General features: G+C 44.5%; 1 protein-coding gene across 1 annotated transcript in view; it reads left to right on the forward strand.

Annotated features, from left to right (window-relative positions):
- The first annotated feature begins 329 nt into the window (after positions 1–329).
- The window catches only part of ECHDC3 (enoyl-CoA hydratase domain containing 3), a 60,414-nt gene continuing 46,203 nt past the window's right edge, over positions 330–14,540 (forward strand). The window contains exon 1 of the mRNA XM_067030631.1: positions 330–439. Within this exon, the coding sequence (XP_066886732.1) occupies positions 330–439 (110 nt within the window). The remainder of the gene's footprint in view (positions 440–14,540) is intronic.

The raw sequence follows: 14,540 nt of genomic DNA on the forward strand, positions 1-14,540 counted from the left end.
CAAATCAGACCCTCTAGGGAATCATGCATATGCAAATTAGAAGTTCAAGCCCCGGAAAAAGTTTTAAAAAATAATCACCACCATTCTAACCCCACTCCACCCACTTTCCACCTAGTTCAAGAGTTAAGTCCAAGAAAGTCTAAGAAATACATAATTAAAGAAATGATTTCCTGTAGTATTCTACCACCAGGAAGCATTTATTAAGTACCTAATTGCTTGTGTTTCTGGGCTAAGCACTGTACAGAGGGAATTGCATAGAACTGCTCTCGTTTTCAAGATCTTACCTTCTAAGGTAGACAGCATTCACCTGGACAAACAGGTAGGACAAAATGACAGCAGGTGGCAACTTGAAACCATACCGGTGGCTGCCAGCCGAAGCTTTCATCCGGTCCGTGTCAGTGCATTGCTTGGGTGGGGAGCCAGGAGAAAGCACATGGCGGTGAGTAGCTGTTGAGTTTCCCAGGGGCCTTAAGTTCAATTGCAGACACTTGCCCACACCTCTTGGAAGAGGCCAAGTCAATCTCCTGGGAGTCAGAGAAGGCTGCAGGATTAGGTTGCAGCCAGGAGGGAAGAAGTTAGGGGTAAACAGCTGGGCTGGAGGAGGAGGGGCAGAGGGCAAGCAGCGAGGGTGTGGCCAGCCGAGAACAGTGCAGCAGAGACAGCTCTTCCGAGGGGGCAGGCAAAGGGAACACAACAGAACAGCAGTCGCTGGCAGCCCCACCCCTGCCTTCGGGTCCAAGGCGTTTCTCAAGACTTTCACTGGGCTCAGAAACCTCAGGTGGATTCTAGAATGCTTATGATTGGTGGAAGTGGGAAAGAGGAGGGTCTAGGTGAGGTTAAAAAAGGTAGATTGGGGCTTCCCTGGTGGCGCAGTGGTTGAGAGTCCGCCTGCCGATGCACGGGACATGGGTTCGTGCCCCGGTCCGGGAGGATCCCACATGCAGCGGAGCAGCTGGGCCCGTGAGCCATGGCCGCTGAGCCTGCGCGTCCGGAGCCTGTGCTCCGCAACAGGAGAGGCCACAACAATGAAAGGCCCGCGTACCGCTAAAAAAAAAAAAAAAAAAAGGTAGATTGGAGTCAAGGAGTGGAGGGCATGAAAATGTCCTGCTCAGAGGGACCCTGTCCTGATAAGTGACAAGATCGAATGTACCAGGAGAATGATGTCTTCAGATCTGCTCTTGGGGATGAGAAGACCCCAGGAAAGCCCTTGGTATTTCTGCGGATGAATGAAAACCACTCAGAAGGGGATGAACTGGGGGCAGAACATCTCAGTTGACCAGCTGACTGTAGTTTAGAATCAAGCCTTGTCAAAGGATATGGGTGAGCAGTAAAACCTGACTCAGTATCACTAAGCCTCCAAAGTAAAAGAGAATTCTTTCTTTAAAAGCCGCCAGATTGGGCTTCCCTGGTGGCGCAGTGGTTGAGAATCCGCCTGCTGATGCAGGGGACACGGGTTCGTGCCCCGGTCCGGGAAGATCCCACGTGCCGCGGAGCGGCTGGGCCCGTGAGCCATGGCCGCTGAGCCTGCGCTTCCGGAGCCTGTGCTCCGCAATGGGAGAAGCCACAACAGTGAGAGGCCCGCGTACCACAAAAAAAAAAAAAAAAGCCGCCAGATTGGGCTTCACTGCGGGCACAGTGGTTAAGAATCTGCCTGCCGATGCAGGGGACACGGGTTCGAGCCCTGGTCCGGGAAGATCCCACATGCCGCAGAGCTACTAAGCCCGTGCGCCACAACTACTGAGCCTGCACTCTAGAGCCCACGAGCCACAACTACTGAGCCCACAAGCCACAACTACTGAAGCCCACACGCCTAGAGCCTGTGTTCCACAACAAGAGAAGCCACTGCAATGAGAAGTCTGCACACTGCAACAAAGAGGAGCCCCCGCTCGCTGTAACTAGAGATAGTTAACCGTAAGCTAATAACTGTAACCTTTCCAAGTCATTTTAGACAAGAGGTAGGACCCCTGGTCCCACCACAGTCTAGACCCCAAACACAGATATTGTACCCAGTGAGGGGGGCCAGGTCCTAGATCGAAGCATTTCCATTTCAACCCCCTCAAATAACGCACATCTTTCTGTCATTATGCACATATGTTAAAAGAAACATCTAAGTCATCTTAATGAGGAAAAAAGAAACGGAGGGCATGTAGCTAATAAATGTGCTCAATGGCCACTAATTCTCATGAAATACCGTTTATAATTATGACAGTGAGATACTACGTTTTTGCAAAGCAGAGGGGTAAAGATTCAAGATTGTCCACAGACAAGGTGGAGAAATAGATTGTCTTCTATTCACTGGCGGTACTCCGATAACACTTTTGGGGGATGGGATTTTGTCAAGATCTTTCTCTATGAAATGCCTGTGCCTTTCAGCTAGCAATTCACTTCTGGATGTCTGTCCCAGTTTCCATCTGTCTTAGAGAATTACTCAAGTGTATGTACAAAGAAGCAAAGAATGTTTATTACGGCAGTGTTTAAAATTTAAAAAAAAAGGAAACAACTTAAAAATCATCATTAGGGAGCCTGGTTAAATTTTGGCACATCCATGGAATACAATATAGCAGTAAAAGAAGGAATGAAGTAAATTCAGATGGAAAAGACCACATCAATGATCTATGGGAAGATTTCAAAGGCATATTGTTCACTGAAAGCAGAAGTTGCAGAAGGCTACAGAAAGCGTAACACTGTTCCTGTAAATACATACACAAAACTATATATTTCTCTATGTAAATACGGTCACGCAAATGCAAACAAGAAAATCTGCACACATTTATACCAAAATGATACTAGCAATTACGTCTGGGAGAGGAAGTAGGTTGAGTATTGAGGAATTCAGGGAGATTTTTGTCTTTATCTGTATTTTACAATGAGAACGTATTCATGTGTTACTTGTGCAAGTCAAAATGGATTTTAAAAGAATGAGGGACACAAACGAACTTATTTACAACACAGAAATAGACTCACAGATATAGAAAACAAACTTATGGTTACCAAAGGGGAAAGAGGGCAGGGAGGGATAAATTAGGAGTTTGGGATTTAAATATTCATACTACTATATATAAAATAGATAACCAATAAGCACCTACTGTATAGCACAGAGAACTATACTCTATATCTTGTAATAACCAATAAGAGAAAAGAATCTTAAAAAAGAATATATATACATATACCTATGTATATATATGTGTGTGTATATATATATATATATATCTGAATCACTTTGCTGTACACCTGAAACTAACACAACATTGTAAAATCAAACTATATTTCAATAGAAAAAAATATTTTACACAAAAGCAAAAACAAAAGAATGAGGGGAAGGAACAAAAGCATCTGTCTTCCTGAGCCAGGCAAATAGAGTCGACCGCTGAGAAGGGTGGAACTTCTTCCCAGGGAACGAAGCAAAAGTACCCACCTCCTTCTCTCCCTCCCCCGTTCCCTCCAGAGTTGACTGGACGTTTGGCACACGGTCCCATCCATCTCTACTGGCTGGGTGGCCCCAGCACTCTATTCTGAAGCAGTGTGGTACCCAAAGCACTACCTCATCCCCCAGGCCTGAGAACCATCGTTGTGGGAACTTAACAGTTAGGAACCTCGCTGGAACACGATAACCTACGGTTCCAAAACTCACCGTCAGACCATTTCCCTTGACCCCCATCCAGGGTTTTTTATCTTTATTACACAGAGAATTCAAAGGCCCTCACTATCGCACTACTCAACCTCAGTGAGTCTGCAGTATCTGTGGTTTTAAAACAGATACAGCGGACCGGTTTGAAGATACTGAACTGGCATTTTAACAAGCCACCCGCGAAAGAACTGGCGAATGACAACAGTGACCTATGAATTGATGGACACAGAAAGTAACGCTGGGTCAGAACGCAAAGGCTGAAGAAAACATACAGCAACGAAAACAACCTAAAACAGGAGACTGGGGAAAGGAAGAAACCTGGAAAAACAAAAAACAAAAAACAATACATGTCAAACTGCTAAGTCTTATTTTTGTCAGTATTTCCACTTTCAAATTTCACTTTTTTACTTTTTTTTTCCCCACACGAGAGGTGAAGATGGTGAAACATGAATGAGCTCTTTATCCTCAGAGAATGTTGGCCAAAAAAAAAAAAAAAAAAAAAAGTAACTGCACAAGCTTTTATTTTCTTTAGAGGGGAACAAAACAATATTTTCCATCTCAACCCAGCTAACAGGAACATTTGAAAAATATTTTGCTGGCAGAGATTACAATCACAGATGTGCTCAGCCAAACAGCATCACGTTGCCTTCCTCATTAATTTAATGAATTGTGACTTCGCATGGAGGTTTGCATTCGAGAACTAAGGATCCTGAAAATGGCATTATAGTCTCGACTCCATTGAAATTATAATGAGAAAATATGATCATATGTTGAATCTGAGGTCTTACTGCAAGAATTGGAAAAATATTCTTCTGTGTATATAATGTCTGTACTGTAACCCATCTGTAGACTCTTGGTAAATGAAATAAAACCCACTTAAAATTCTGTTGTTTTGGTTGTTGGATCCAGGCAATGTTTGTGTGTGTGTGTGTGTGTGTGTGTGTGTGTGTGTACGTGTGCACATATATATGTAGAGTAATATATTACAAATGTTTCTGTATGTTTGAAATTTTTCATAATAAAAATCGGAAGAACTTCAGTTGCTTCTTTCAAAATCTCTGAGGTGACCCCTTACTACACCTTGTTCAGACCTTGGCTGGCTTGTGGGTAACAACATCGAGGCAGGTTGCTCTGACCTTCTCTACCTCTACTTCGCAGGCCAGCCTGTGTAGAGCAGCTACAAGACTCTGCTAAAACAAGCTCTCATCGGGCCTATCTCCTATCTCCTCGTGGCTCATCACAAAACGTCAAAACTCCTCTGCCCAGCTTTCCTGGTTCTCAGAATCCAGCCCCTCCCTTCCTGTTTTACCTTAGTCCCCATCATCCCACAGGCTGGTCTTCTCACCAAAGCTCTGTTTTCTCCTGCATCTGTGCCCCTGGGGCATCACGGCAGGAAGGTGCTTCCTATGAACTTCACTGACCTAAGTTCCAGCTATTCCAGTCCCAGCCTAAGTCTTGCTGCCCCCACTCATTCCTTGTCTTTAGTGCCTGGAGTCTGAACTGTAAACATCCAGAAAGAGTACCCACCTGCCCCCTGAATGCAAATTTAGCATCTCTATTCTCAACAAAGTTACCACCTCTGTGATTCCCTCTCAGCTACTTAAAAACCAGGAAACAAAAGCAATAAGCATCAACTAACAGGTGTTGGAAGGTAAATTATTTATCAATTTCAATGCAGTATGTTCTAGAGGAACACAAAAGCAAACTCACTAAGAATATGTGACCCTGTCATTTGTTCAAAACATACTGACTAAGCATCTACCATATGCAGGCACTTTTCTAGGTACTTAAGATACATCAATGGATAAAACAGATAAGCCCTCATGGAATGGACAGTCGGGGTGTGTGTGTGTGCAAACATAACTAATGTACAAAATAAATATGGGTGTTATATAGTATATCGGAAGATGGCAAATGCTATGAAAAGAAGACAAAGTTGGAAAGGTTAAAGGAAATATGAGAGTACAAGGCAGGGAATGTTGCAGAGGGAAAGGGGTGTACAATTTTAAATAGCACAGTGAGTGACTTAGTCTCCTCGGGCTGCTAGAACAGAATACCACAGACTGGGGGGCTTATAAACAGAAACAGATTTCTCACGGTTCTGGAGGCTGGAAGGCCAAGTTCAAGGCACCAGCAGATTCAGTGTCTGGTGAGCACATACTTCCAAGTTCATAGACAGACGGCTGTCTCCTTGCTGTGTCCTCACCTGGAGGAAGGGATGAGGGAGCACTGCGGGGTCTCTTTCATAAGGACACTAATCCCACTCATGAGGGCCCCACCCTCATGACCTCATCACCTTCCAAAGGCCCCACCTCCTAATACCATCACATTACTGGTTAGGGATTCAACATAAACATTTTAGGGGAGACACCAAATACAAAAATCAGAACGTAACAGATAAGGAAGTTTCATTGAGACAGTGACATTTGCAGAAACAGTTGAAGAAGGTGAGGGAGTTGGCCATGAAGATACTTAGAGAAACAGCATTCAGGGCAGCCATGCAGAGGGAACCAATCAGGTATGAGCCTCATGAGGCTTCATTACCTCTCAGGTGTGGGCACTCAACACCTCACACCAGAGGACACATTTCCTAACTGACTTCCTCCTTTCCTTTCCTCTGGACATGCCCCACTTTAGCACATGGGGCTTTCCAGCTCCAACGCTACCTTCCAAGTTGCATAAGACAAATATTCAATAAATACTAATTAGGTAGGGAACAAATAGATAATGGTATACTTTTGTAGCTCTCAATCATTTACTACAGCATGGATCTCAAAGAAGACTCTCAAAACACGTCTGTTCATAGAGAACAGACTTGTGGTTGCCAAGGGAGAGGAGGGTAGAGGAGAGCAGGATTGGGAGTTTGGGATTAGAGGATGCAAACTATTATATATAGGATGGATAAACAACAAGGTCCTATTGCATAGCACAGGGAATTATATTCAATATCCTGGGATAAACCATAATGGAAAAGAATGTGAAAAGGAATATATGTATATAACTGAATCACTTTGCTGTACAGCAGAAATTAACACAACCTTGTAAATCAACTCCACTTCAATAAACTTTTTAAAAAAATATATCTGTTAACTGATTTGTCCGTTGATGGCCTCCACGTATCAAAAGCTTCACCATTATTTTGGAAACTTTTTCTTCCGTTGATTGCATGTTGTATCCTTTGAAGAATTGTAAATAGAATTTAGCACACGATAGGGGAATAAAAGAAACACCCCACTCCAAACCTCTGATGGAAACTGGCTAAGTCGTTGTGGGGGAGGAAGAAGGGAAACAAGAGGCAGAAGAGATGGAAGAAGGGAATTGCAAGGTCTTTCAGAAGCAAAGGTGGGCCTGCCCGTGGGAAAGCCAGCGTCAGGGAGTTCAGCTTCATTTTGCGCAGCATCCAGGGAGGCCTCAGTGATCAAGGACAACCTGGCTTAATAGGAAGTCTCTGCAAAGTGAAAATAATGAGGCAGACCGGGGAGCTACAATTTATACATTTTTAACTTAAAAACACAAGTTATGAGTCATGTTTATCCCCATATGGAAGTCATTATGGAAAGTGGGAGAAGGATAAAAATGAAGAAACAAAAATTAAAATTTCATCTGTCCTGACTCTTAGTCATTTATTATCATCCAGCTCTACACACACTTTAAAAACCACAACAAGCAAATTTACCCAACTGGAAAACACCTTGTTGCTTTAATTAGATTGATTTTTATCTTAGCTATGACAGAGCAACAGTGATATTACTAACTACAAGAAAAATAGTCTTTCTCTTCGGGATTTACACGTCTTGACACAGATGAAGGCGGGCAGGTTGTTTATTTCTTTACCTTGCCCTAACACTTTTGTTGTCCTCTGCAGAACATAATCACTTCCGGTATAATACCAGCCACGGGCACAGGGGTCCACGCAATCATTCATCCATTTTTGCATGGCCCTGTGCCACGTGCTGGGACCACAGTGTTGAACAAGACAGGTGTGGTCCCTGCCCTCAGGAAGCGCCCTGTCCTGGGAGGAACACAGACATTAAACAAGTAGATTCACAAATAAACATTTAAATTAGTTATGGTAAGTATTAGGAAAGAAGTTTAGAGGGAGTTGGCCTAGCCATGGGGGTGGGTATGCAGAGGGGTCCAGCTTTCTTAAGGAAGTGATGCTTAAGCTGAGGCTTGAGGTGGATTTGGCTTTAGCCAGGACATGAAGGAGGGATGGAGGGTCCCCACAGAGGGAAGGGACTTAGTGCTTTCAAGGAACTGAAAGATCAGGCTGCTGCAGATAATTAGGGTGGGAAGGGATTGTCTTATTCATGGTTCTCCAGAGAAATGGAACCAATAGGATGCACTGATATATACAGAGAGAGATTTATTATAAGGGATAGGTCCCTGTGTTTATGGAGGCGGGCCTGTCCTAGTATCTGCAGGGTGAGTCAGCAAGCTGAAGACCCAGGACAGCCAAGGGGGTAATTCCAGTCCAAGACTGAAGGCCTGAGACCCAAGGGAGTGGACGGTGTCATCCAGTCTCAAGTCCATTAGACTCGAGACCCAGGAAGAGTCAAAGATTTAGTTTGAGTCCAAAGGGAGGAAAAAACCCAATGTCCCAGTCCAAAGGCTGTCAGGCAGGAGGAAATCTCCGTGCCCAGGGGAGTTCAGCTTTTTGTTCTCTTCAGGCCTTGAACTGATCAGACAAGGACAATCTGCTTCACTCAACCTACCCATTTAAATGTTAATCTCACCCAAAACACCCTCACAGAAACACCCAGAATAATGTTTGACCAAATATCTGGGCACCCCATGGCCCAGTCAAGTTGACACATAAAATTAACCATCACAGGGATGGTGACGAATGAAGCTGGAATGTCAGATGTGGGGCAGATGTTCAGGGGCCTTGTCAGCAATGCTAAGAGTTTGATCTTTATTCTAAGAGCAATGGCTAGCTATTGAAGGGCTTCAAAAAAAGGGAAAGAAATACTCTGGTTAGTATTGGGAAGAGGTTGCTTTGATTGCTATGTAGGGAAGAGACAGGCAGGAACAAAGACAAGGAAAAGCTGGGACTTCCCTGGTGGCACAGTGGCTAAGAATCCGCCTGCCGATTCAGGGGACACGGGTTCGAGCCCCAGTCTGGGAAGATCCCACAGGCCGTGGAGCAACTAGGCCCACGCACCACAACTACTAAGCCTGTGCTCTAGAGTCCATGAGCCACAACTACTGAAGCCTGCACACCACAACCACTGAAGCCTGCGCGCCTAGAGCCTGTGCTCCGCAACAAGAGAAGCCACCGCCATGAGAAGTCCACGCACCGCAATGAAGAGTAGCCCCCACTCACCACAACTAGAGAAAGCCTGCGCACAGCAATGAAGACCCAACACAGCCAAAAATAAATTAATTAATTTAAAAGAAAAAAAGACAAGGAAAAGCTCTATAGAAAAAGTGACATTTTAGTTAGGTCTTGAAGACTGAGCAGGATTTAGTTATTTGGAAAAGAGTAAAGGGCATTCCAAATGGAAGGAATGCTATCAGCAAAGGAATAAAGATGGGAAGTCAAGTGACTAAGTCATTTTGACTAGAGAATAGAAAAAATAAATAAATAAATGTATAAGGTAAATATATAATGAAGCTAGCAAGGTGGCTGCGGGCAAATCACAGTCTTGAGTAACAGCTGTGGGAAATCCAAGACTTTATTTCGTATCTAATGAGAAGAACTTGGTGGTTTCTTTGAGCAGGTGAATCACACAATCAGATCTGTTTTAGAAAGATGATTGTTAATGACAGTATTTTGGTAGCTGGAGAGAAGACTGATGGAGCAGGGCTCACTTGGTAGGGTACCAAGAAACTATTAAGGGCTGAAAGGGGAAGAGGCATTGGAGATGCTGGAGGGAACCAATTCAGGGGTCTTATCTCAGGTGACATCAACAGAATTTAGCAACTGATCAACCGTGGAAGGGGAGGAAGCAGGAGGAGTAAGATATAACTGCACATTTCTAACCCGAATTATTAAGGGGAGAGTGATGCCCTGACCATGATAGAGGATTCAGGAAGAAGAAGGAAAATCTGAGTTCATTTCAGGGAAGGGTGGGAAAGAGGGATGGAAGAAGGAGGAGAGGGAAGGTAAAACATTTCAAGTTAGACATGTTGAATTGGAGGTGCCTACAGTATTTCCAGGAAAGATGTCCAGTGAGCAGTTCAGATTTATGGGTCTGGAACCCAGGAGAGAGGCTGGGGTAGGAATCATATTTATACTTGTTGTCAATCTTTGAATTTTAAATTTTGGTAAAATTTCTCAAAAAAAAAGGGCAGTTCACATGGCTAATTTTTTTGTTTGTTATATATTACCATTTACTGTCTCCACCACTTCAAAAAAGACCAGACATTGTAATTCCAAAAAAAGTATGAAAGCCAACAGAATAAAGGAGACTCCTTTAAATCAAATAGATTTATATGAAAACCTCCCTCCATGATCCCCATTTGTCTCATTTGGCTGCAAACCTGTGAAATTTGTGTCACAGACCATCTGGTTTGCATTTGCCCAGCATGGGCTTAAGACACAAGGGTAACCCAAACTGTGAAATTTGATGAGAAAGTCCTGGAAGAGAATTGAACACATAATGAAGAAGGGGGAATGGAAGAGAATGAAAGCTTAGGAGATCAACACTTGGGTGAGGAGGTGAGCAGAGAGAGCAGTGAGGGGAAAATGAGTAAAAAAGAATTTAAAAAAAAATAGGGCTTCCCTGGTGGCGCAGTGGTTGAGAATCTGCCTGCCGATGCAGGGGACGTGGGTTCGTGCCCCGGTCCGGGAAGATCCCACATGCCGCAAAGCGGCTGGGCCCGTGAGCCATGGCCGCTGAGCCTGTGCTCCGCAACGGGAGAGGCCACAACAGTGAGAGGCCCGCATACCACAAAAAAAAAAAAGAATTAAAAAAATGAAAATAAGAAGGATCCTTCCACTTTTCAACTGCAATCTGATAGAAACTTTTACTCTCATCCTTGCTCTTGTAGAGAAAGAATTTTGATGTGTGGTCAAGAGGAAGTCATGTGCCCCTAGTGGCCAGGAGGAACATTAGCACAAAAGCAATAAACTAGAACAAGAGCTGCAAACTACAGCCCGTGGGCCAAATCTGTCCTGCTCACAGCCTTTTTTTGAACAACACATGGGCCAAGAATGCTTCTTACATTTGTTAATGGTTTTTTAAAAAATCATAAGAATACTATTTTATGACATGTGAAATTTATTTGAAATTCGAATTTCAATGTCCATAAATAGTTTTGTTGGATCACAGTCACTCTTGTTGTTTACATGTTGTCTGTGGCTGCTCCCATGCTATGTGACAGAATTGAGTCATTGTGAAAGAGATGTGTGATCCACAAGGCCTAAAATATTTACCATCTGGCCTGCATTGGTCTAAATGTTTACATCTCTCCAAAATTCATATGTTGAAACACCCGCTGTGACGGTATTAGGACGTGGAACCTTCATGAATGGGATCAGTGCCCTTATGAAAGAGACCCCAGAGAGCTCTCATCCCTCTGTTACACTGAGTTACAGCTAGAAGGCACAGTCTGAGAAGTGGGCCTTCACCAGACACCTGATCTTGAATATCCCAGTATCCAGAATTGTAAGAAGCAAATTTCAGTTTACAAGACGCCAGTCTGTGGTATTTTGTTATAGTTGCCTAAACCAATAAGACATGGCCCTTTTTACAGAAAAGGTTTGCCAGCCCTCAAACTAGAAGCTACAGGGAATGGGATGGGCTGGTTGGAAACCCAGGAAAGGAAAAGTCAGGCAAAGCTGTAGAAGGTGGTCCCCTCCCACCTTCGTCTGGGGCTGAGATCACATCAGGAAAGGGTCTCTCACTGTAGCACTTAGCACCATAAAATGTCTCGGCTGTTCAGAGGCCCAGGGAAGGAAAAAAGATTAACATACCACGGAGCCTGTCAGCACATTACATATAGACTCACGTTTGGATTATTATTGCTGTTGTCTTATTCCATGCTTGTGTGTTTTTATATTGACTTTAAAAATGTTCCTTTAAGCAAAAATACACTCCGCCTTTTAGAGTTTGACATCCCTCCCCAGACCTAGGTTCTGATTGTGTAGGGGCTGAGTGACATTTTCCTACAATGCTAGCTCATTATTTTTGCTCCTGGAATTGCAAATCCAAGGATCAAATGGCACAGTTTAAATGCAGCCAGGAGGGGAGGGAATCCCACCAGAGGTGCCCTGAAACAAAGCAAACAAATAACTTCAAAAACCACATCATGCAATCTGGACCTGTTACAGGACAGATGGAACTCTGAATTGTTTGATTCTATCAGCAGAACAGAGGAAGGAAATGCTTTAAAATGAGATGATGTTATTTTCCCCAGTTCTTATTATGAAACCTTCCTGAAACGAACTTTAAATATCGGCAGCCCCTTTCATGGCGATGAATGCAATTCAGCCAGCAGGAGCATTGCAGGAAAGTGGCTCCACTATGAAAAATGTGGAAAGGCAGAGGTCGAGATGAAGAGTGGATCCCTGTGGGGTCCTATGGCTGGGTGAAAAATCAGGCTCTCAAACACAGCTGTGTGTGTTAGAAAGGGCCGGATGTCTTTGAAAAAGCTATGTGCCCCATATAAACATTAATTAAGGGGTCCTCTTGCAAAAGACATCAATTGCAATGAATGAAAAGTCTCCTGCATTCTTTGCCCTCAACAGGAAAATGATTGACAACTAGTTATTGTGTAGAGAAAAATATCCTGGAAGTTATGAAAACTTCCCCCCAATAAAATCATATGATAGTTCTTTATAATGCTAGGTATTCTATACAGAATTTTCCAAAGGCAATTGTTTGTATCATTCAGCCCCAAACTTTGCTAAATAAAAATTTAAATTAAGAAAGAAAATAAAAAGATGTTTTGCTAGTGTTCTCTAGTCAGTGACTGTCCAGGCAGGATGATATGGACTGGCCAGGGATGTGTTCATTTGTCTCCTTTGCATGGTATCCACAGTCACTCACACACACACGCACACACACGCACACGCACACGCACACCCCTCTAAATGTTGGGATTCCTCCAGATCCTCTGAGTCCCAGAACCCATACCCAACTGCTTACCTAACACTGCCACTGAGAAATCTTGGAACATCTGAAATTTAATTACCTTCCCCAGCCTCCTCCTGGTCTTCACCAACTCTGTAAATGGCATTTCCATCCACGCATCAAGCCAGATTTAGGATCCATCTCCAATTCTCCTCTTGTCATCATCCAGCCCACAGACCATTCTCTACCAAGGTCAAAAGAATGACTTCTTCTTTTTTTTTTTTTTTTTTTTTGCCGTACGCGGGCCTCTCATTGCTGTGGCCTCTCCCGTTGCGGAGCACAGGCTCCGGACGCGCAGGCTCAGCGGCCATGGCTCACGGGCCCAGCCGCTCCGCGGCACGTGGGATCCTCCCAGACCGGGGCACGAACCCGCGTCCCCTGCATCGGCAGGCGGACTCTCAACCACTGCGCCACCAGGGAAGCCCCAAGAATGACTTCTTGAAGCATAAATGAGACCATATCATTGCCCTGTTAGGAACTTCACTGACTTACCATCGCGTTCCTAAAATAAAATTCAAACTCTTCTTCCTTAGCCTGCAAAGTCTGCATGGTCTGATCTGGTGATTTCGCGAGACTTTTCTCAATCACTCCTTCCTCAGTCACAATGTTCCATCCACACTGGTGTGTTTCAGTCTTTGGACGTTAATCCTTCCCACTCTGAGCTCTGTGTTTTCTCCTCCCTGTGTCTGTACAGTTCACCTCCACATACTTCACAGGCAGCCACTTTGGAGATAGAGCATGCTCCCAACCTCCTTTTTCTTTAAATGATCAGGGTTTGGGGATGAGCTGACTGTCAGTACTGGAATGCAGCATGGTCCCCCAAATGGCACCCTTCTTCCCTATCCAAGTTCTGAGGCCTTGAGAAATAAGTCAAAGGAGCCAGGCAGATGGAAACTAAAACATCATCTTTATGATTGACAAAATAGACATTGGAGAATGTGGCTTATGTTATCTGCAAACAAGGGGCTTCTGGACACTAGCCCCAGCTTCAAATAAAGCTGCCCACCCAGCAACAGGCTGTGCTGTGTCAGAGCACACCTCCATACCTTGCCCCTGGAATATTCACCGTGGGGCGGGGGGCGGGGTGGAGGGCAGAGCAGACCTGCACTCTCTGCAGGCAGGCTGGCTCGCCAAGAAAAGGAGAGGACATATCTGGACTCTGCAAACCCAGTTTCTCTTTCCAAATGTAAGGACTTCCTCTTCCCCTAGGAAGCAACATGGTAGGAGACCAGAAGCATTACACTAACCAAGCTTCCTCTACATGGAAGGAAACACCAGGAGTTGAAAAGAAGCATTCTCGACTGCCCCCCACCCCCAAAGTCACCTCCTTTAAATGCCTGCTCTGCTCCCCTCCCCTGGGCTGGGCTGAAGGCCTTCATCTGGCTCTCCTGGAACCCCAGAATTCCAGCGTTCATCTCTCCCAATGCCATAACAATCTGTTATGTGTCTGCAAACTTCCTGAGGGCAGAGACCAGGTAAAATAGAGAGTGGAGGGAAGAAATACTGTGGGAACAGTTGTTGTGTATAACTTGGAGGGGATTCTCTAGGCACATTCCACAGGCTGAGGGGTGACCCGTGCTGGGAATGGAATCCCAGCTAGGATGGGACTTTCAACAAAATGAGAGCAGGGCAAGGACCCAGCAGGGCTGGCCCATGCATGGAAGCCATTTTTGGAGGGCTCTCTCTGGTCTCTTCCCAGCCTCAGAGAGAGCGTATAAATTGAAGGGAAGTGCTATCCTCCTCACACAGGGCTTTGTGTGACTTTTTTTTTTTTTTTAACATCCCAAAGACAGGAATATATCCATCAGACACAGGCTGCCGCCACCGCAACG

The sequence above is a fragment of the Kogia breviceps genome, chromosome 3 (genome assembly GCF_026419965.1).
Source record: "Kogia breviceps isolate mKogBre1 chromosome 3, mKogBre1 haplotype 1, whole genome shotgun sequence".
NCBI classification, from domain to species: domain Eukaryota; kingdom Metazoa; phylum Chordata; class Mammalia; order Artiodactyla; family Physeteridae; genus Kogia; species Kogia breviceps.